The 17,712-nt window shown below is 38.6% G+C and overlaps 1 protein-coding gene and 1 non-coding gene across 5 annotated transcripts in view; one reads left to right on the top strand and one right to left on the bottom strand.

The window, feature by feature from the left end:
* The window catches only part of PRKDC (protein kinase, DNA-activated, catalytic subunit), a 244,993-nt gene that overhangs the window by 65,707 nt on the left and 161,574 nt on the right, over positions 1–17,712 (top strand). For all 4 annotated transcript variants that reach the window (XM_064588357.1, XM_064588358.1, XM_064588359.1 and 1 more), the window contains 9 exons: positions 992–1,086; positions 2,574–2,673; positions 4,207–4,340; positions 8,790–9,044; positions 12,908–13,131; positions 13,823–14,034; positions 14,424–14,556; positions 14,994–15,152; positions 16,001–16,204. In XM_064588357.1, the coding sequence (XP_064444427.1) occupies positions 992–1,086; positions 2,574–2,673; positions 4,207–4,340; positions 8,790–9,044; positions 12,908–13,131; positions 13,823–14,034; positions 14,424–14,556; positions 14,994–15,152; positions 16,001–16,204 (1,516 nt within the window). The remainder of the gene's footprint in view (positions 1–991; positions 1,087–2,573; positions 2,674–4,206; positions 4,341–8,789; positions 9,045–12,907; positions 13,132–13,822; positions 14,035–14,423; positions 14,557–14,993; positions 15,153–16,000; positions 16,205–17,712) is intronic.
* LOC123860686 (small nucleolar RNA SNORA62/SNORA6 family) lies at positions 16,239–16,390 on the bottom strand. The gene has a single exon (XR_006794805.1). It is a non-coding gene; the product is annotated as a small nucleolar RNA SNORA62/SNORA6 family (small nucleolar RNA).

Raw genomic sequence — 17,712 nt, forward strand, 5'->3', positions numbered from 1 at the left:
GCTGTCTCCTGTGTTTTTCATCTTGCCTCCATGTCTTTGCCCATACCACACATTTATGGGGAATGTCCTTTATTTTCAGTGTCAGATCGGGGTGTGTGACACTAGGGGAGATGTGGAGCTTGTGGAACTCTGACAGGCCCTGCCCCTCCTAGGATTCAAACTTTAAAAAAAAGAAAAAAAAAAAGAAACTGGGACAGTATTCCTGCCAAACCAAGCATCAGTTTGTAATTCTTGTTCTAAGTGCTCTCCGTCCTCCAGCACCTCACTCCAGTTCTGTTTGTTCCAGGAATGCACTCCTTCCCGTGGGCTGTGCAGTGACCCAGCACTTCATCACACAAGTAGAACTTCCAACTCGTGCTATTCTCTGAACTCCTCTGAGACTTAGTACCTAGCCCTGTCATTTTATACTTAATCATTTGCTGTCCTGTGTTATTAAGGAACAGATTTTCGAGGGAGAGATCTGCCCTCTGCCCTTCACCCACCCATGAGTTTACTCTATATAAGAAGATGGTCCACAGACATTGTTGATTGAATTAATTACTTTCATGTGCCTGATGTGCTTGTAAAAGGCTTAGCGTTTACTGTTGGTGTTGACTTACTTTTGGATAGGGTGAGAGCTCTTGAAATTCTTTTATTCTGAAAGAATGTGGATGTGGTATGAGACCTTTTCTATTAAGCTTAATGAGGTGTGTGGAAGTGTGCTCAGAACAGTGGTTCAGAGCTTATGTGCTATGAGCAGTTCTACAGATGGAAGGGTACTTGTGTGCACAGAAAAAGCCACTGTTGTCTCTTGGTTTATGTACTTTTTGGTCTGCTCTTGAGGAAGTTTTCTTTGAGAAGTATTTTAGGTTGCTTTATGTTTCAAAACATTTGAGCCATTTTTTTTTAAAACAAGTTTAATTTATGTGTTCTTTGATAACATTACTTTTTTCCCTTGTCACTCCTGCTTTATTGTTTTCCTAGGTGAGGTTCAATATTCTTTATTTTACAGGGAAGAAGAGTCTTTGGTAGAACAGTTTGTGTTTGAAGCATTGGTTACATATCTGGAAAGTCTGGCCTTAGCACACACAGATGAGAAATCCTTAGGTAGGTCTTATCTGAGCTTTTTGTTTGTACACCAGTTCTGTTTGCCTGACAAATCTATAAGAGCTTTTCCACTCGGGTTAAGCCTCAAGTAGTTCTCTCATAAGGTGGTGGTTTCTTTTCTTTCATCTCCCATTTAGAATGGTAAGTGTGAAGGGGAGATATGAGATATGCCCCTCTGGTGCCCCTTCAGTGCCTGCCTCCTCTAAGGCCCACAGATTTTCCAGGGAGTGCCCTTGGTGGCCACTGGGCTTGACCCCTGGCTGGTCAGAGATCCTGCCCAGGGCAGGTGGGACAGTTTTATTGTGAAGCTCCAATGAAGCCAGCCAGTTACTGTGATGACACGAAATGTGAGAATGTACGATTGCACCATGTAAAGAAAGCTGGGTATGATAACCATTGAGATGTGGCCAGTGTCTCACTGATGACAATTTGAAACATGGAAAATAGATCTCATTACAAGATTGTGATAAAGCTGTTTTGACCATAATTAAGAAATAATACAAAATAGTAAGTCAGACATAGATTTAAATTAGCTAAGAGAGTAATAAATGGTAGTCTTTACAATGAAATTCTGTCTAGCGTGTATTATGAACATCCTGGAATTTCTGGGCTAGAAGTCTTCTTAGACATCTTACCCAGAGAACACAAGCGACTGATGTAGGTCACATAGCTGTGTGTGGCAGAATGCTCTTTCACTTATCCAGATTTTATTTTGTTTTTTCAAAAGACAGGTTGAGCTCTATTACTCTTCATGTTGATAGCCTGCTATGGGTAAAAATGCTTAAAATTTAGCTCTTGTCATCAAAGAGCTTAAAATTGTTTATCTTAACAGCTTATATAGGTGAATTTTCTCAACAAGTGAAACTTAACTTTTAAAAATCACTGCCATATTTTCAAAGCATAAAAAGAAAACTTTTTCTTGGTTACAGAACTCAAGTTCTGTAAGGCTCCTTTCCTGAATAACCCGAGATGTCTGTGGATGGTTTTACTAATTTACTTTGGTTCTCCTCCAGTGGCTATATTATCAAGCTATCGAATGGCTTAACCTACATAAGAACAAGGGGAGGTCAAGGAATTTATACCCCTTAAATAATAGGCTTAAATTGAGGTAAATAGGATCTGGCCTGGTATGTGAGTTTTGTAATACCCATAGAGTCTCTTCCACCTCAAATCCATTATGTGAGGCTGTGCTTTGGCTGGCTGGGGACTGGTGGAGCAGTTTCTCATTAGGTGCAGTATTGCTGTGAGTGTGTTTGTGCATGTGCACTATACTATCCTGCAATCTTAAATGTGGGTTTTGTTTTTGTTTTGGGACAATATAAATCATTTATTTAAAATTTGCATTCTGAGGGATGAAACAATATTAACTCTATTGTAAAATTACCTTTTTAGTTAAAAAACTAGGTCAATAAACTTATAATGCTATTTTATTAATAATAATTAGCTATTTATCTCCTTTGGAAATATATTTTTATACTCGAGAACAGGTACAATTCAACAATGTTGTGATGCCATTGATCACCTAAGGCGTATCATTGAAAAGAAGTATGTATCTTTAAACAAAGTAAAAAAGCGACGTAGGCCACGGTAGGTGCTAATTGCTTCCCTTTTTTATTTTTTCCAACATAAAACTAATTCTCAGTTAGTAAAAGAATTTGGAAGGAATGTGAGGAAGCATAAAGAATCAATTTTCTAAACAAGGACTGCGTGGAAATAGGAGTTAATTTCTAGGACACTAAAAAGCTTTGTGTTTGAAAATGCTTGGTTTAAGGTATAAATTTGTAACACATTTTATCTGCACTAATTTTTTTTTTTTTTTGAGACAGAGATAATGAGAGACAGAGAGCATGAGAGGGAGGAGGGTCAGAGGGAGAAGCAGACTCCCTGCCGAGCAGGGAGCCCGATGCGGGACTCGATCCCGGGACTCCAGGATCATGACCTGAGCCGAAGGCAGTCGCTTAACCAACTGAGCCACCCAGGCGCCCTGCACTAATTTTGAATACAAATTTGGTGTGGAATTATTTGACTAGAAAATGCATGAGCTATTATGGAGTAAATTTGAAATATAAAAACTGAAATATTGAAATAGTAGCATTTTGACAGCCATGGAATTACAGAATTATGAAATGAAGCTACCCAAAGCCAAGGCAGGCTTATTAACCAGTGGTATCCAGTCTTGACTGTTAATTCCATCCTAGCAAGGTCTTATTCTCCAGAAGGATGGGGTGTGCCATGCATCAGCCCCTCCAGATCTGTGCAGGGTGTCTAGGGAGTCTGCTGGCTGCTACCACTCTGCAGAAGCATTGGCACATGTAAATTAGACATTAATATTTTCTCTGTTGTTTTAAAATTGATCCCTTCAGATCCTATTGTTAACTTTTGACCTCTCTAGATCATTGGTTCTCAAACTGAAACATGCATCAGAATTACCTGGAGGTCTTGTTAAAACATAGGTTGCGGGCGCCTGGGTGGCTCAGTTGGTTAAGCGACTGCCTTCAGCTCAGGTCGTGATCCTGGAGTCCCGGGATCGAGTCCCGCATCGGGCTCCCTGCTCGGCGGGGAGTCTGCTTCTCCCTCTACCCTCCCCCCTCTCATGCTCTCTCTATCTCATTTTCTCTCTCAAGTAAATAAATGAAATCTTAAAAAAAAAAAAAACAACAACAAACATAGGTTGCTGCATCCTGCCCCCAGAATCTTTCAGTAGGTCTGGAGTGGGGCCAAGAATTTGCATTTTCTGCCAAGTTTTACAGATAATATTGATGCAGCTGGCTCAGGGACCACAATTTGAGAAACATTGCTTTAGATTTCAAATCCCCCTTTGTTTTAAGGTACATTGAAAAGGAAACATGAAAATATTGGTACTGTTGTTTTAAGAAATACTTTTTAACTTTTCCCTCGAGTTAACAAAAAATGAAGGTAAACAGCATTTAGGACCAATATATTTAACCTGTGACATTTTGATGGCATACTAGTGATAATACATTAAAAATAAATTGAATGCCTTTTGATGAAGTTTCTACATGTGTGGCAAAATTGAGTTTATGGTTTCTGTACTAACACTTAGCTAAATGCTAAATGTTGGGGCATGTGTATTAAATATAGTGTCTTATCTCCATTTAGAGGATTTCCACCTGCGGCATCATTGTGTTTACTGGATGTGGTCCAGTGGCTGTTAGCCCACTGTGGGAGGCCCCAAACAGAATGTCGACACAAATCCATAGAACTCTTTTATAAATTTGTTCCTTTATTGCCAGGTATTGTGATCTTTATGTCCTATAAATTATAGGTTTTGCTGTTACCAGTAGTAAAAGAGATGTATACTTATTTAAAATGTAACCTTTCCATTATATAGATGAGTGTAACAAATAATACATTCCTAATAAAAGGATAAGTATATTCAGTAATCATTACAGATCATTTGTATGACAAAGGATAAACTATGGGGTGTACATTTATCAAAGATTTATAGAAGGAAAGAAAAAAATCCTATTTTGATGTCAAACGATACAGAGGAAGTAAATTTAGAATTTCCCAGTATCTTTTTTATCCTACTACATTTTTGCTTTTTTAATCTCATTTAAAGGAAATGAAAAAGGGTTGGATAACCAGTGCAGTCAACATGATATTCAGTTAATAGTGAAATAATGCAGTTGTTTTATTTCACCATGTGATTAATAAGAAATTGCTAAACTGCTAAATCTGAATGATCTCAGATTATTGTGATATTAAAGGAAAGCAATGAACCCATGCTTTTTAATAATTATTGCACTAAGCCATTAAACAATACTTACAGACTTGAAATATTACTAAATTTTTTAGTACAGGAATAAATGTATTCTGTTTTCTCCAGTTAAGTCCAGACCGAGGTTTGGGAGTGTAGGTGTGGGGAAACTGTGCCTCAGGAGGGACCGAGGCCCTGGCTTCCCCCTATGGAATGCACTGTGCAAGAGTCCAGAACCAAGAGGTGCTATGGTGTCTGGATAAGAAAGGTCATGGTACTCTATAAAACATGAGGAAGACCCAGTTCTTTTTAGAAAATAGGGTGGAGTACTACTTTGGGGCTTTTTCCTCATGGAAGAAGAAGTGACAATTACTTGGTATAGTTCTAAAACTTAGAAGATTCTATTCTATATTTTATTACATTATGGAATGTATTATGATGATATATGCCATAGATTTATATAGCATATGTTGCAGTTGTATTAGTACTACATATACTTTCTGGTATATAAATATTTGTCTATATTTATTTACTATAATTATATATATAAAGTGGTAATGTGTATTTGGATTTTTAATGTAGAGAATTGTTTAAAAAACACCACTAGTATTTTATATTTGCTTATTGCTTTTAGTTAACAAAGTTAGTCTTATATGTTGTCATTCTTACAATACACCTATAAAGTCCATGAAGATTGGATGGGTGGAAGGGTGGGGCATGTTTTCCTTATTTTTATTTTTATTTTTTTTAAGATTTTATTTATTTATTTGACAGAGAACACAAACAGAGGGAGTGGGAGAGGGAGAAGCAGGCTTCCCACGGAGTAGGGAGCCTGATGCGGGGCTTGATCCCAGGACCCTGGGATCATGACCTAAGCCGAAGGCACATGCTTAACAACTGAGCCACCCAGGCGCCCCAATATTTTCCTTATTTTTAAATGAAACTTTGGCCCAGATATTATATGGGTGCAACTGCTAGTTGGCAGACCTTACCTCCCTCCCAGGCAGATCTCTGACTCTCCCTCAGCCCACACAATTTCTAGTGTTGTCAGCTTGACTGATCCTAGACATTTCTATTGTTCTTCTCAGTTGCCTACAATAGAGACCTCACGTATTTTCAATGAAATAAGTAGAACTCTGCTTCTCAGAATTGTTTCTGTTACACAAAGGATACCAAGTAGTAGATGAACCTTGCCCTGCTGCCAATATATATTTTGTATAAAAGGAATGAACATTCCTTCACTTATGCTCCTCTGTGCCCTCCAATGTTGCATCCACCATTCTCTCTCTGTTTTCCCCCCAGTAGTTTTTTTCCCTTAAGTTTTTATTTTAATTCCAGTTAGTTAACATACAGTATCATACTAGTTTCAGGTATACAGTATAGTAATTCAATAATTCTATATATTACCTGGTGCTCATCATGTCAAGTACACTCTTAAGCCCCACCACCAGTTAAATGATCCTTTAACCATCAGTTTGTTCTTTATAGTTAAGAGTCTGTTCCTTGGTTTGCCTCTTTTTGCCCCCATACGTTCATTTGGTTTTTTTGTTTGTTTGTTTTTTAAGATCTTATTTATTTGAGAGGGCACAAGCAGGGTAGGGGCAGAGGGAGAAGCAGATCCTGCTGAGCAGGGAACCCAACTTGGGCCTCGATCCCAGGACCCCAGGATCATGATCTGAGCAGAAGGCAGACGTTTAACTGACTGAGCCACCCAGGAGCCCCTGTTTTGTTTGTTTGTTTCTTAAATTCCACCTTTGAGTGAAATCACACAATGTTTGTCTTTTTCTGACTCGCCTAGCATAATGCTCTCAAGCTCCATCCATGTCATTGTAAGTGGCAAGATTTCATTCTTTTTTATGGCTGAATAATATTTATACTGCATCTTCCTTATCCACTCATCAGTCGATGGACACTTGGGCTGATTCTATATCTTCGTTGTAAACAATGCTGCCTTCAGTGGTTTGTGTGTGTGTGTGTGTGTGTTTTAAGAGGGTGGGGAGCGGAGGAGGGAGAGAGAATTTCAAGCAGGCTCTACACCCATCGTGGAGCCCAACAGGGGGCTCAATTGATCCTACAACCCTGAGATCATGACCTGTGCTAAAATCAAGAGTCAGATGCTTAACCAACTGAGCCAACCAGGTGCCCCACCCCCAGTGGTTTTTAAGGGTCAGTGTTAGTTGTCTTTTTAGATCAGAAATCCTGTGTCCTAAAAGAGTACGCTGTTGTCAGGGCTGCTGGGCAACACCTAGATCAGTGGGCCATAATGACAAGTATACAGACATGTCCCTACGACATGTGTCAGGGGCTTCTGACTGCTGAGACTCATGTTGGACAGAAAGCCAGGGTGACAGCAGCCGTAGTTCAGAGGAGGAGAGTGAGAAGGAGGCAGGGATTTGGGAAGGTTCCCGGCAATCCAGATGTGCTTTCCCAGGCCCGTCTCTTGGTCCTCATATTCCCTTATCCTCTTCTTTCTCTACACCTGTCTCTCTCTGTCCTTTCTGTCCTTTCTTTTCTATGACTCTTAGCTAGTATTTGATATAGAACTTAAATATTATTTTTACTCATTATATTATTTTATTTTTCAATATTTAGTGAAAATAATGGAATGTTTAATAGTTCTCCCTAAAACAAACCTGAAAACATGATATTAAATCTTTTACTTCTATAGCGGTGATAGGTATATTTTAACACGATAGGAAAACTACTTCTTTTTACTACATCAGAAATACATTAGTGTTTTGAATTCTTTTCTAACTTCATTAGAATCAGGATGATTTGACCTTTTGAGCGTCACTGATTTCAGAGCATACAAAATAAAATTTAATGTTTTTTCTTTAGTTTAGAAAATGATTAATACCTAAAGGAAAAAATGCTTTTAAAAAGCAGTTAATTCGGGGCACCTAGGTGTCTCAGTCAGTTGAGTGTCTGCCTTTGGCTCAGGTCATTGATCCCAGGGTCCTGGGATTAAGCCCCGCATTGGGCTCCCTGCTCAGCGGGGACCCTGCTCCTCTCTCTCCCTCTGCTGTTCCCCCTGCTTGTGTGTGCACCCTCCCTCCCTCTCTCTCTCTGTCAAATAAAATCTTTAAAAAATAAATAAAATAGGGACGCCTGGGTGGCTCAGTCAGTTAAGCGTCTGCCTTCAGCTCAGGTCATGATCCCAGGGTCCTGGGATCGAGTTCCACATCGAGCTCCTTGCTGAGCAAGGAGCCTGCTTCTCCCTCTGCCTGCCTCTGTCTCTCTCTCTCTGATAAATAAATAAAATCTTAAAAAATAAATAAAATTAAAACATAATTCAACTCTTATTTAATAAAAACTGCATTTAACTGAGTGATAGATGCTATTCTAAGCACTATTTCAAGTATTAACTACTTCAATTCATTTACTCTTTGTAGGAACCTCAGAGGTAGATACTGTTAGGATTCTCATTTACAGATGAGGAAACCGGGACATGAGAGAGGCCAGGGCCACATAACCCGGAAGTAGAATAGGAACTTGAGAGTCACAGTGCTCTTTTTGTGTTCATCCTTTAAATTAGTCCTGAAAAAAAGGGATAACAATTGTCAAGAAAAAAGGCAAGGGAAAGGATATGATGTTTATAACTGTTCAAATGGTATCCAACCATTTTTATAATGTTTAAAGTAACTGAAGAGGATGGCTTTGGTGGAAATACCTTCTTGGCAGTAATTACAGTGAAACAAGTTGTGATTGCTATAGTTAAAAAAAAAAAGATTATCCCTTATCATTCTGAAATTGTATTGCTCTGGTAGGTACTTTATATGGGACTTTTATGGAAACTATATTTGAAATACTGTGATATTGCCGGTCTTGTTCTGGTCTGAATATGTTTGTTAACATATCAGACTTTTAATTCTTATTTTTTATTATTGGGGGATGTTACTTTTAATTAGGTACCATGATTAGATTAATTTTAATTATGTGAAAGTTATTTATATGTGTGTTTTAATCTTGTTTCTTTTTTAAGGCAATACATCCCCTTCTTTATGGCTGAAGGATATTCTCAAGAACAAAGATACTTCCTTTCTCATAAACATATTTGAGGGGGGAGGAGGAGACTGTGATCGGCTGTCAGGCATCCTTGCTCAGCCCACCCTCTTCCATCTGCAAGGGTCGTTCAGCCTGAGAGCTGCCCTGCAGTGGATGGACATGCTTCTGGCGGCTCTGGAGTGCTACAACACATTCATTGAAGAGAAAACCCTTGAAGCATCTGAGATCCTGGGTAGGTAAAACCTACACCCCCAGTTAACTGTGGCCCAGTTCTACCTGGAGTCATTCTGCGCAAAAGAGCAATGGGGTGTTTGACTAGACAGGCACCACTGTCTCAGAATCCCAGAAACAAAGGCGATAGCAGGGAGCATTAATTTAGTACTTGCATTCTTGAAGCTCACAGTGAGGGCAGGGTTCTGGTGTATATGACAGCACTGAGGCTACAGAAACCTGCCCAGTCTGTACTTCTGTGCCCTGTTTACAGGTTCTTGATGATCCTTTTATCAAATAACCTTTTGAGGTTTTCATTTGCACATAACACATTAAAAGAGTTCTTCCTGGGTGTCTGGCTGGCCCAGTTGATAGAGCATGCAATTCTTTTTTTTTCTTTTTTTTAGAGAGAGTGTGCAAGCAGGGTGGGGAGGGGTAGAGAAGCAGAGAGAGAGGCGGAGGGAGGGAGAGAAAGAATCTTAAGTAGGCTCCACGCTCAGTGTGGAGCTGGATGCAGGGCTTGATCTCATGACCCTAAGAACAAAATCAGGAGTTGGAAGCTTAACTGAGTCACTCAGGCACCCGGAGCATGCAACTCTTGATCTCAGGGTTGTAAGTTCCAGCCCCACGTTGGGTGTAGAGATTACTTAAAAGAATAAAATCTTAAAAAAAAAATGTTTATGGGGGCACTTGGATGGTGCAGTCGGTTAAGCAGCTGACTCTTGGCTTTGGCTCAGGTCTGATCTCACAGTCCTGAGATCAAGCCCTACATTGGGCTCCATGCTCAGCACTGAGTCCGCTTCACATCCTCTGCCCCTCCTGCTAATGTTCTCTATCTCTCTCTCCCTCTCTCAAATAAATAAATAAATCCTTAAATGTTTATGAAATAAATGAATTCTTCCTGACATGAGGCTCTGTGATCTTATTCCATGGTTTTTGAGTAGCATGTCTTTATTTTTCTTACATTTTCCTATTCCTTAGTGTTTTTATTGTAGCATGATGATAATAGTGTTGTTTACAGAGGATAGAATGCAGGGTGGAGTGTTTTGTGTGCTCCTTAGCCCTTGCTGGGAAGAAGGAGATGGGAGGCTCCATCCTTCTAGTGACCTAAATGGGACCTCAGAAGGCGGGAGATGGCTCCTGGGAGGTGGGTCTCTCCCAGAATAGAGTACCCGGGAGCAGAACATAGCTGAGAGGTAAGTTGCTCTGGGCTTCGAGGTTCTCTGAGCAAACTATTTTAGTCTTCGGGGGTTTCACCTAAATCCTCTCTCATGGGCTGAACATCCAACTTACCACTCAGACATGTCCTGTTATTTAAATGATTTTCAGTGTAGACAGAGCATCCATTCTGGTGGTGGCTGACTAAAGGAACTACAAATCTCTAATTCTGTCAGAGCTGAAGTCTGTATTTCAGGAATTTGGGAGAAAGAACCAGGCTGTCTTGTCTTCCTTCTAGCTTGAGGAAGTCGGAGCCAGACATGGTGGGGAGTGTGAAATTTGGGTGTGTACACACATGCTGGGGTTCAGGGAAACAGATTCTATGCTTTTGAGATCTGACTCTCTAGCATGGGATTCTGCATGATTCTAGTATGGGATTTTAGAAGGATAGGTCAGATAAGTTCTGAAACTTTAAAAACAGCAATAGTATAGCTGTTCACTTACAAACAGTACCTTAAATTTGTTGTTTTAAGAGATCTATATCATTTTGAAATTTTCTTTTTTTTTTTTTTTTAAGATTTTATTTATTTGACAGAGAGAGATACAGCGAGAGAGGGAGCACAAGCAGGAGGAGTGGGAGAGGGAGAAGCAGGCCTCTCGCGGAGCGGGGAGCCTGATGCAGGGCTTGATCCCAGGACCCTGAGATCATGACCTGAGCTGAAGGCAGACGCTTAATGACTGAGCCACCCAGGCGCCCCTCATTTTGAAAATTTCAACAAGGAATAAAAGCATAGGAAATATGTCAGCCCCTCTCCCCTAATTGCATTACCTAGTGACAAACACTAAGACAGTATAGTCTTTACTTTTCTAAACTTTTTCTATACATATAATATATATTTTAATTTTTATTTTATAACTTAATGCAATTATTGCATGCTTTACTGTAATTTGCTTTTTAAAAAGAAACTTAACTTTTAAAGAGAAACTTAACCTATTGGATGTCTTTTTAGGTCAGTAAATATACCTTGAGCTAATTTAAATGAGCACATATTACTAAATTAAGTGAATGTGTCACAATTAAGCAGTCTTCAAACTGTTTTATTCATTTACCTTGTGAGGAGTGGGGAACATTAAAAACAATGTACCTTCTTTCAAACTTGACAAAAAATTCCCCGTTGCTTTCAGTTGTAATTTCTGGTGTATCATAAATGTGGGTATTTTAACATAAAACTGTTAGCATTACTTAAAAAATGTATTCAGTGGAGCCTAAGTACTGTAGAGGTTTTTTTATTTAACATCAACAGCCTTAACAGTTTCTTTACTGGAAATTTTGCAAAGTTCCTGAATTATTCTTACCATTCTATACCCTTAACATTTTTTTTATTCTAAGTCTTCTGTGTTTTTATGCTTATGTTTTTACTCATAACTCTTTGTCTTTGCAACAAAATGGTCTACATGTTACAGGTTTCTTCTGTGTTGCATTATCATTGCATTTGTTATTAGGGCACTTTATGTTTATTACCACTGTAACGAAATAAGCATAGTAAAAATTTTGTTGAATAATTATTACATATAAAAAGTAAAATTATATGGTTAGAATTCTATTTTTGTTTTGTATAGATTTTACTAAAAAATAACTTTTTCACATAAACAAGTGCCATATTTGAGTGGTGCTAAATGAACTTGCTAAAATGCTCATTTTTTTCCACATTTAGCATATCTGTGATTGGAATGTGTCATACAGCCCCTGGTCTGTTGGATTCAAGGATATTTGGTGTTTGAAAATGAAATTCTTAATATTTTTCTCTCATTTCTTTGAATACATAGTGATCTGTCATCAAAATTATTTTTAATGCTCTGTCGAGTTGGCAATTTGATGAACTTAAATTTTATGGAAACAAAGAATTAGAAACCCTCAGACTTACAAAAGCATTTCTTTTTTTTTTTCTTTTAGATTTTTATTTATTTATTTGAGAGAGAGAGCATGAGCGGGAGGAGGAACAGAGGGAGAGGGAGGAGCAGACTGCTTGCTAAGCAGGCAGCCTGATATGGGGCTCGATCCCAGGACTCTGGGATCATGACCTGAGCCGAAGGCAGACGCTTAACCTACTGAGCCACCCAGGCACCTCTATAAAAGCATTACTTACTCAGTCATTACCTTTACTCTTTCAACATGTATACCGCTTTTTAAGACTGTCCCTTTGTTTGGGAGGTCTTGACTCTCTGGTACAAAACTACAGTAAGACTAAGTAGAGGAGAAAGTTGTTTTGTCTTTCTTCCATAAGCAAGACTGGGGTAATCATGAAAGAAGTAGGGATGGGGGGACAGAGAACCAGTACCTTTGTGTTTTTAGACATGTGAGTTTTATGAAAAAGTCTCTTTGGGAGTTGATGCAATTGTTTCCATAAAAAGACCACTGCCAGAATTTGTTTCTCTGTTGCCTCTTTGAAGGACATTTCAGTTGTTTCTGTTTCTTCATTATTAAAAACAAAGCTAAAATGAACATCCATATAAACACATCTTTACAATTCTGCCATTATTTCATTTGGATAAAATTTCAATGCTGGATCAAAGCATATGAGCTTTTTTAACATTTGATAGAAATTGGTGTGCATATTTTTTAAAGCTTTTTTGAATTTTGACTAAAAGTATATCATGCCTATTTACATTAATCATAGTGGAGTTAGAAGAAAGCATATGTTAATAATTCAGTATAATTTTTTTTAGGTACTGAAACACAGTCTTCACTTTGGAAAGCGGTGGCTTTCTTTTTAGAAAACATTGCTATGCATGATATTATGGCAGCAGAAAAGTGCTTTGGCACTGGGGCAACAGATCACAGACCCAGCCCGCAAGAGGGAGAAAGATATAATTACAGCAAATGCACAATTGTGGTCCGGATTATGGAATTTACCACAACGCTGCTCAGCATCTCCCCAGAAGGCTGGAAGGTAGGTCACTCCTGGTGCTCTTAGTTTGAGGTCAGTACTTGGCACTGGAAAAATATTTTCTAGTACCTATTAAAAGTGGTTTTGGTTTTCTTAGAACTTTCCATTGCTATAGGAGTTATGTGTTTTTGAAAGTAATAAAATTCTTCATGTACATCAGATTCTTATTGTGTGAATAAAATACAAAATAGTTTTTCTAAATGTTTTATTGGATATTGCATTTTATGCTATGATCAAACGTTTGCGTTAGGAAACATGCATTAACAAATATTTGTAAATGTCTGTGAGGCTTATTATATAAACAAAGTCCAGTCGGTGTATCCATTTAATACATACTAAGTGTCTACTCTAAACCCGGGGCCATAAAACTATGGTCCACAGGCCAAATCCCACCTGCTGCCTGCTATTGTAAGGAAGGTTTCATTGGAACTTGTCTAAGCCCATTTGTCCATGTATTGTCTGTGGCTGCTTTCACATTATAATGGCAGTTAGTTCAGCAGCTGCAGCAGAGACCATAGGGCCCACAAAGCCTAAAATATTTATTTTCCAACCCTTTACAGAGAAAGTTTGCCAACTCCTGCCCTAGCCGGCAAAAATTCCCAGCTTCATGGACCTTACACTAGTGAAAATTTAAGTGCTGACTAATGGATGTGGTTTGTTTTTTTTTTTTTTTCCCCCAAATCATCTTTTACAGCTCCTTGAGAAGGATTTATGTAATAACAAAAACCTTATGAAACTCTTGGTGAAAACCCTATGTGAGCCCTCGAGCATAGGTTTCAATATTGGTGATGTCCTAGTTATGAATCATCTTCCTGATGTTTGTGTAAGCCTGATGAAAGCACTAAAGAAGTCCCCATACAAAGACACCCTTGAGATGTACCTCAAGGAAAAAATAACAGCACAGAGGTGGGCATTCAGATCATGCTTGGGATCAGTGTTGTGTTGGAATTTAAGGTTGTAACATACTTTGGCAGCTGTGTGTGTTTCTGCTATAGCCCCATTTCCTAAAGTAAAGGATCTCATCAGTTGTTTGATTTTCATGCTTTCCCTGTACCTTATGGTAAGCAAGCCTCTGATGTGGCTTAGCCCCATGTTGATTTCCACGGTTGGATTAGCTCATGGGCCCTGTGTTCATTGTTAACCCATGTTTGCTTTCCAGGGTCATGTAATGAATTTGAGTGTCAAGTAATCAGTAAACACATGTATAACAGAACACACATAGTTTTTCAGTGTATCCTGCTAGTTTAGTGAGATTAATACTCCTCTTGTTTCTTTTTGTTTTTCTTACATGGCAGCATTGAGGAGCTCTGTGCTGTTGACCTGTATGGCCCTGATGCTTATGTGGATAGGGCCAAGCTGGCGTCTGTCGTGTCAGCTTGTAGACAACTTCACAAGGCTGGTTTTTTGCATGTTGTATTACCATCTCAGGTAACCACAGCCAATCTGTTTTTACATTTCTCTTAGCTTTATTAAGCTAATTAGTCCATTTATTTATATATATGTTTTAAACATCCTTTATGTATGGAATATGCTGAAGTGGGTGTTATAGAATTACTTGTGCCAGACATGTGTTAACTTAGAATATAAATATAAAAATTTATAAATATAAAATAAAATGAAGGACATTTATATTTCCAACAGGCTTTTGAAGAACTTTAGGGACGAACTGCTATCGTGCCTTTGTGGGTAGGCAATATAAATGAAAAAATATAGCATAGAAAGCAAAGTTGAGTGAAGATTTTCCTGACAATTAGAATGCAATCAGTGTTAATGAACACGGATTTTTTTTAATTCATGAAAGGTTTGAAATTGTGTTTCTATAAAATATCTTATTGCTGGATGTTTCAGTGTTGACTTTATTTTAGTCTGCAGATCAGCATCATTCTGTTGGCACAGAACTTCTTTCCCTGGTTTATAAAAGCATTGCACCTGGAGATGAACGAGAGTATTTTCCTTCACTAGACCCCAGTTGTAAGCGATTAGCCAGTGGACTTCTGGAGTTGGCCTTTGCTTTTGGAGGACTGGTAGGAACAGCAGCTACATGCTATGCTATCCTAATGATGTAAATATATAGTTCACTTACAGTGTGTTCCTAAAAACAAGAATTTAGCTGGAATTTAGTAAGTTCTTAGCTAAGCAAGTACTTTAATAGATTTATATGATCTGACTTCCTTTCTAAAAGGTTTTTTTTTAATAAAAGAAATAGGACAATATTCTTCTTAAATTGGGGTTTTGTCTATTGCACTTTGTTTCCAAAAAGACTTTATAAGGCAGAGAACATTTTGTGAATATAAAGCTGAACTGTGTTGACACAGTGGCTTCCTCTTCCCCTATCCTTTGTGATTTTCAGATGGCTGATTTGGGAGCACCCCTGGAGGATAATTCCAGAGGCACCACAGAAAGATATCTTCATGGATTTTCAAACTGTTCAGGGCTGGTCTCACACAGTCTCTGCTGTAGCTGAGATCTGCTAGCCAGTCCTTTGTGTTCATTCCTTCTACCTGTCTTCCCTTTCCTGTAGCAGAAAGCTCTTCTTTGCCCATTTGTTCACTTAATATAAACAAATCACGTGTTTAAATGGTCTAAAAATGCCCTTACTAGCCTCTCCCCTCAAGAGCAACAACAACAAGATTTTCTGGAAATTTGGGAGAAACATGAGTCAAGGAAGATTTCTTTCCCAAAATGAAACCTAGAAAATGCAAGCTTGTTGAAATGTATACAATTCAAACTTGAACCCAGGCCTTCAAATACCAGGTTCTCTTTAGACCTTACTGTGTGATTTTCCACTTCCAAAGGTAGCAGCTTCCCAGGAGTCTTTCTCTAATGGGTAAAATACATACTCCTGTCATTGTACCTTTCCTTGCTTTTTCAGTGTGAGCACCTTGTGAATCTTCTCCTGGACACAGCAATGTTGTCTAAGCCAGCCCCAGGAGTGTCCCAGAGAAACATGGTCAGCTTCTCTCACGGAGAGTATTTTTATAGCTTGTTCTCAGAGACAATCAACACTGAATTATTGAAAAATCTAGATCTTGCTGTATTGGAGCTCATGAAATCATCTGTGGATAATCCCAAAATGGTAATGAATTTTTTTTTATTTTTACTTTTTTTTTACTTGTAGCAAGAATTACCATCAGACTCCACTCATTGGGCCAGAGACCCTTGTGGTGTTAGCCAGAGATTTGCCCCCCACGTCATACACTACCTACACTTGTGAGTTCATTGTGAAATTTTTACTTAAGTGAAATATGTTTTCTTATATAATGCCTATAAAAAGATTGCCATATTCTTGAAAAATGTCTAAACAAAACAGTTTCTCTTCCCGGAAGGTTTAAAGCTCTTGCCAATGTTTGAAAACAAAATCAAAGGAAAGAAAACCCAGCTTTAATGAACATTTAATAATGTTAAGTGGACATTGAAACAGTGATTATTTTTTTTAATCTCTCACTCCCTCAGAATCTCTAGGCCGAATATTACAAGGCACAGCTATGTAGTATAAACTTTTGTGAAGAAGTGGTTTTGGATCTCATAAGCCTGTCATGAGGCCTGAGCCTGCCTTTGTTTTTGCACCAGCTGCCAGCTGGTTTTGTGCACTCCGGTGCTTTCTGTAGTCATGGTCCTTTCACAGGTTGGTACAGAGAGTCATTATTTCCTGTGTGCTCCTGCTGTAGCCCACTTTGCCCCCTCACGTTGAACCTTGGATCTCAGTATTTAATACATAGTTGACTTTGGTTTGCTAAACTTGTAAAATTTTGAAATTTAACCCAGTCTGTAGATGGTCAGGAGCTGGGAACTATTGGGAATGACCATTTTAAGGGAGAATGCATAATTTCCTACTGAGTTAAGCTTTTATTCCAAACAGTGCTTGTTGTCTGTCGTAGGGGAGTATTTTGTGGCAGGTTGTACTAGGTTTTTGTATTTAAAGTTAGAAATGAACTTTTAGTAGACCCGTGACACCCAGGAAATAGAACATTATGATCTCTGAAGCTGTTCAGACTTCTGGTGAAGGTAATGGATAAAAACCATACATATTTACTCTACTTTCTCTTCGGTTCCCGCTAAAGTGACAGAAATGGGTCTTTTTCGTTTTCTTTTTGTTTTTAAAGCACAATTAAAACACAAAAAAATGTGTTTTTAAAGACACATTAAAGGAGGAAAGACAAGAGTGACAGCATTTTGGAAGCTAGAAAGCAAAAAGACAAGTTATAACAGACTTTAGAGTCCAAGAAAACTGCAGTGTAACATAGTGGTGGGGGATGGGCAGCTGATTTGTGCTGCAGAACCCAGACTTTCTGGGGTCTGGTGATGGAGTCCCAGGCCTCCAGAGTACCGGAAGCAGGATGTGAAGGAGAGGCTGAAAAGAGGAGGACTGTGTGAATGTTAGGAACTCAAGGAACTGATCCTTCTGCACTTGAGGACACTGGGGGCAGCCACATCTCTGGAAGGGATAAGTATCTCTGCACTGGGGCACTCTAGGCAGAGTTGAGTGTAAGATACCTTTTCTTTAAATTTTTTTCTTTTTAATTGAAAGACCTATAAAGATAAGAGTCATGTTCTGTATATAAACACCAGTATTTCTTTGAGCAA

This window comes from Mirounga angustirostris, unplaced genomic scaffold (assembly GCF_029215605.1).
Source record: "Mirounga angustirostris isolate CCGP_5_RB_7025 unplaced genomic scaffold, mMirAng1.0.hap1 SCAF_4, whole genome shotgun sequence".
NCBI classification, from domain to species: Eukaryota; Metazoa; Chordata; class Mammalia; order Carnivora; family Phocidae; genus Mirounga; species Mirounga angustirostris.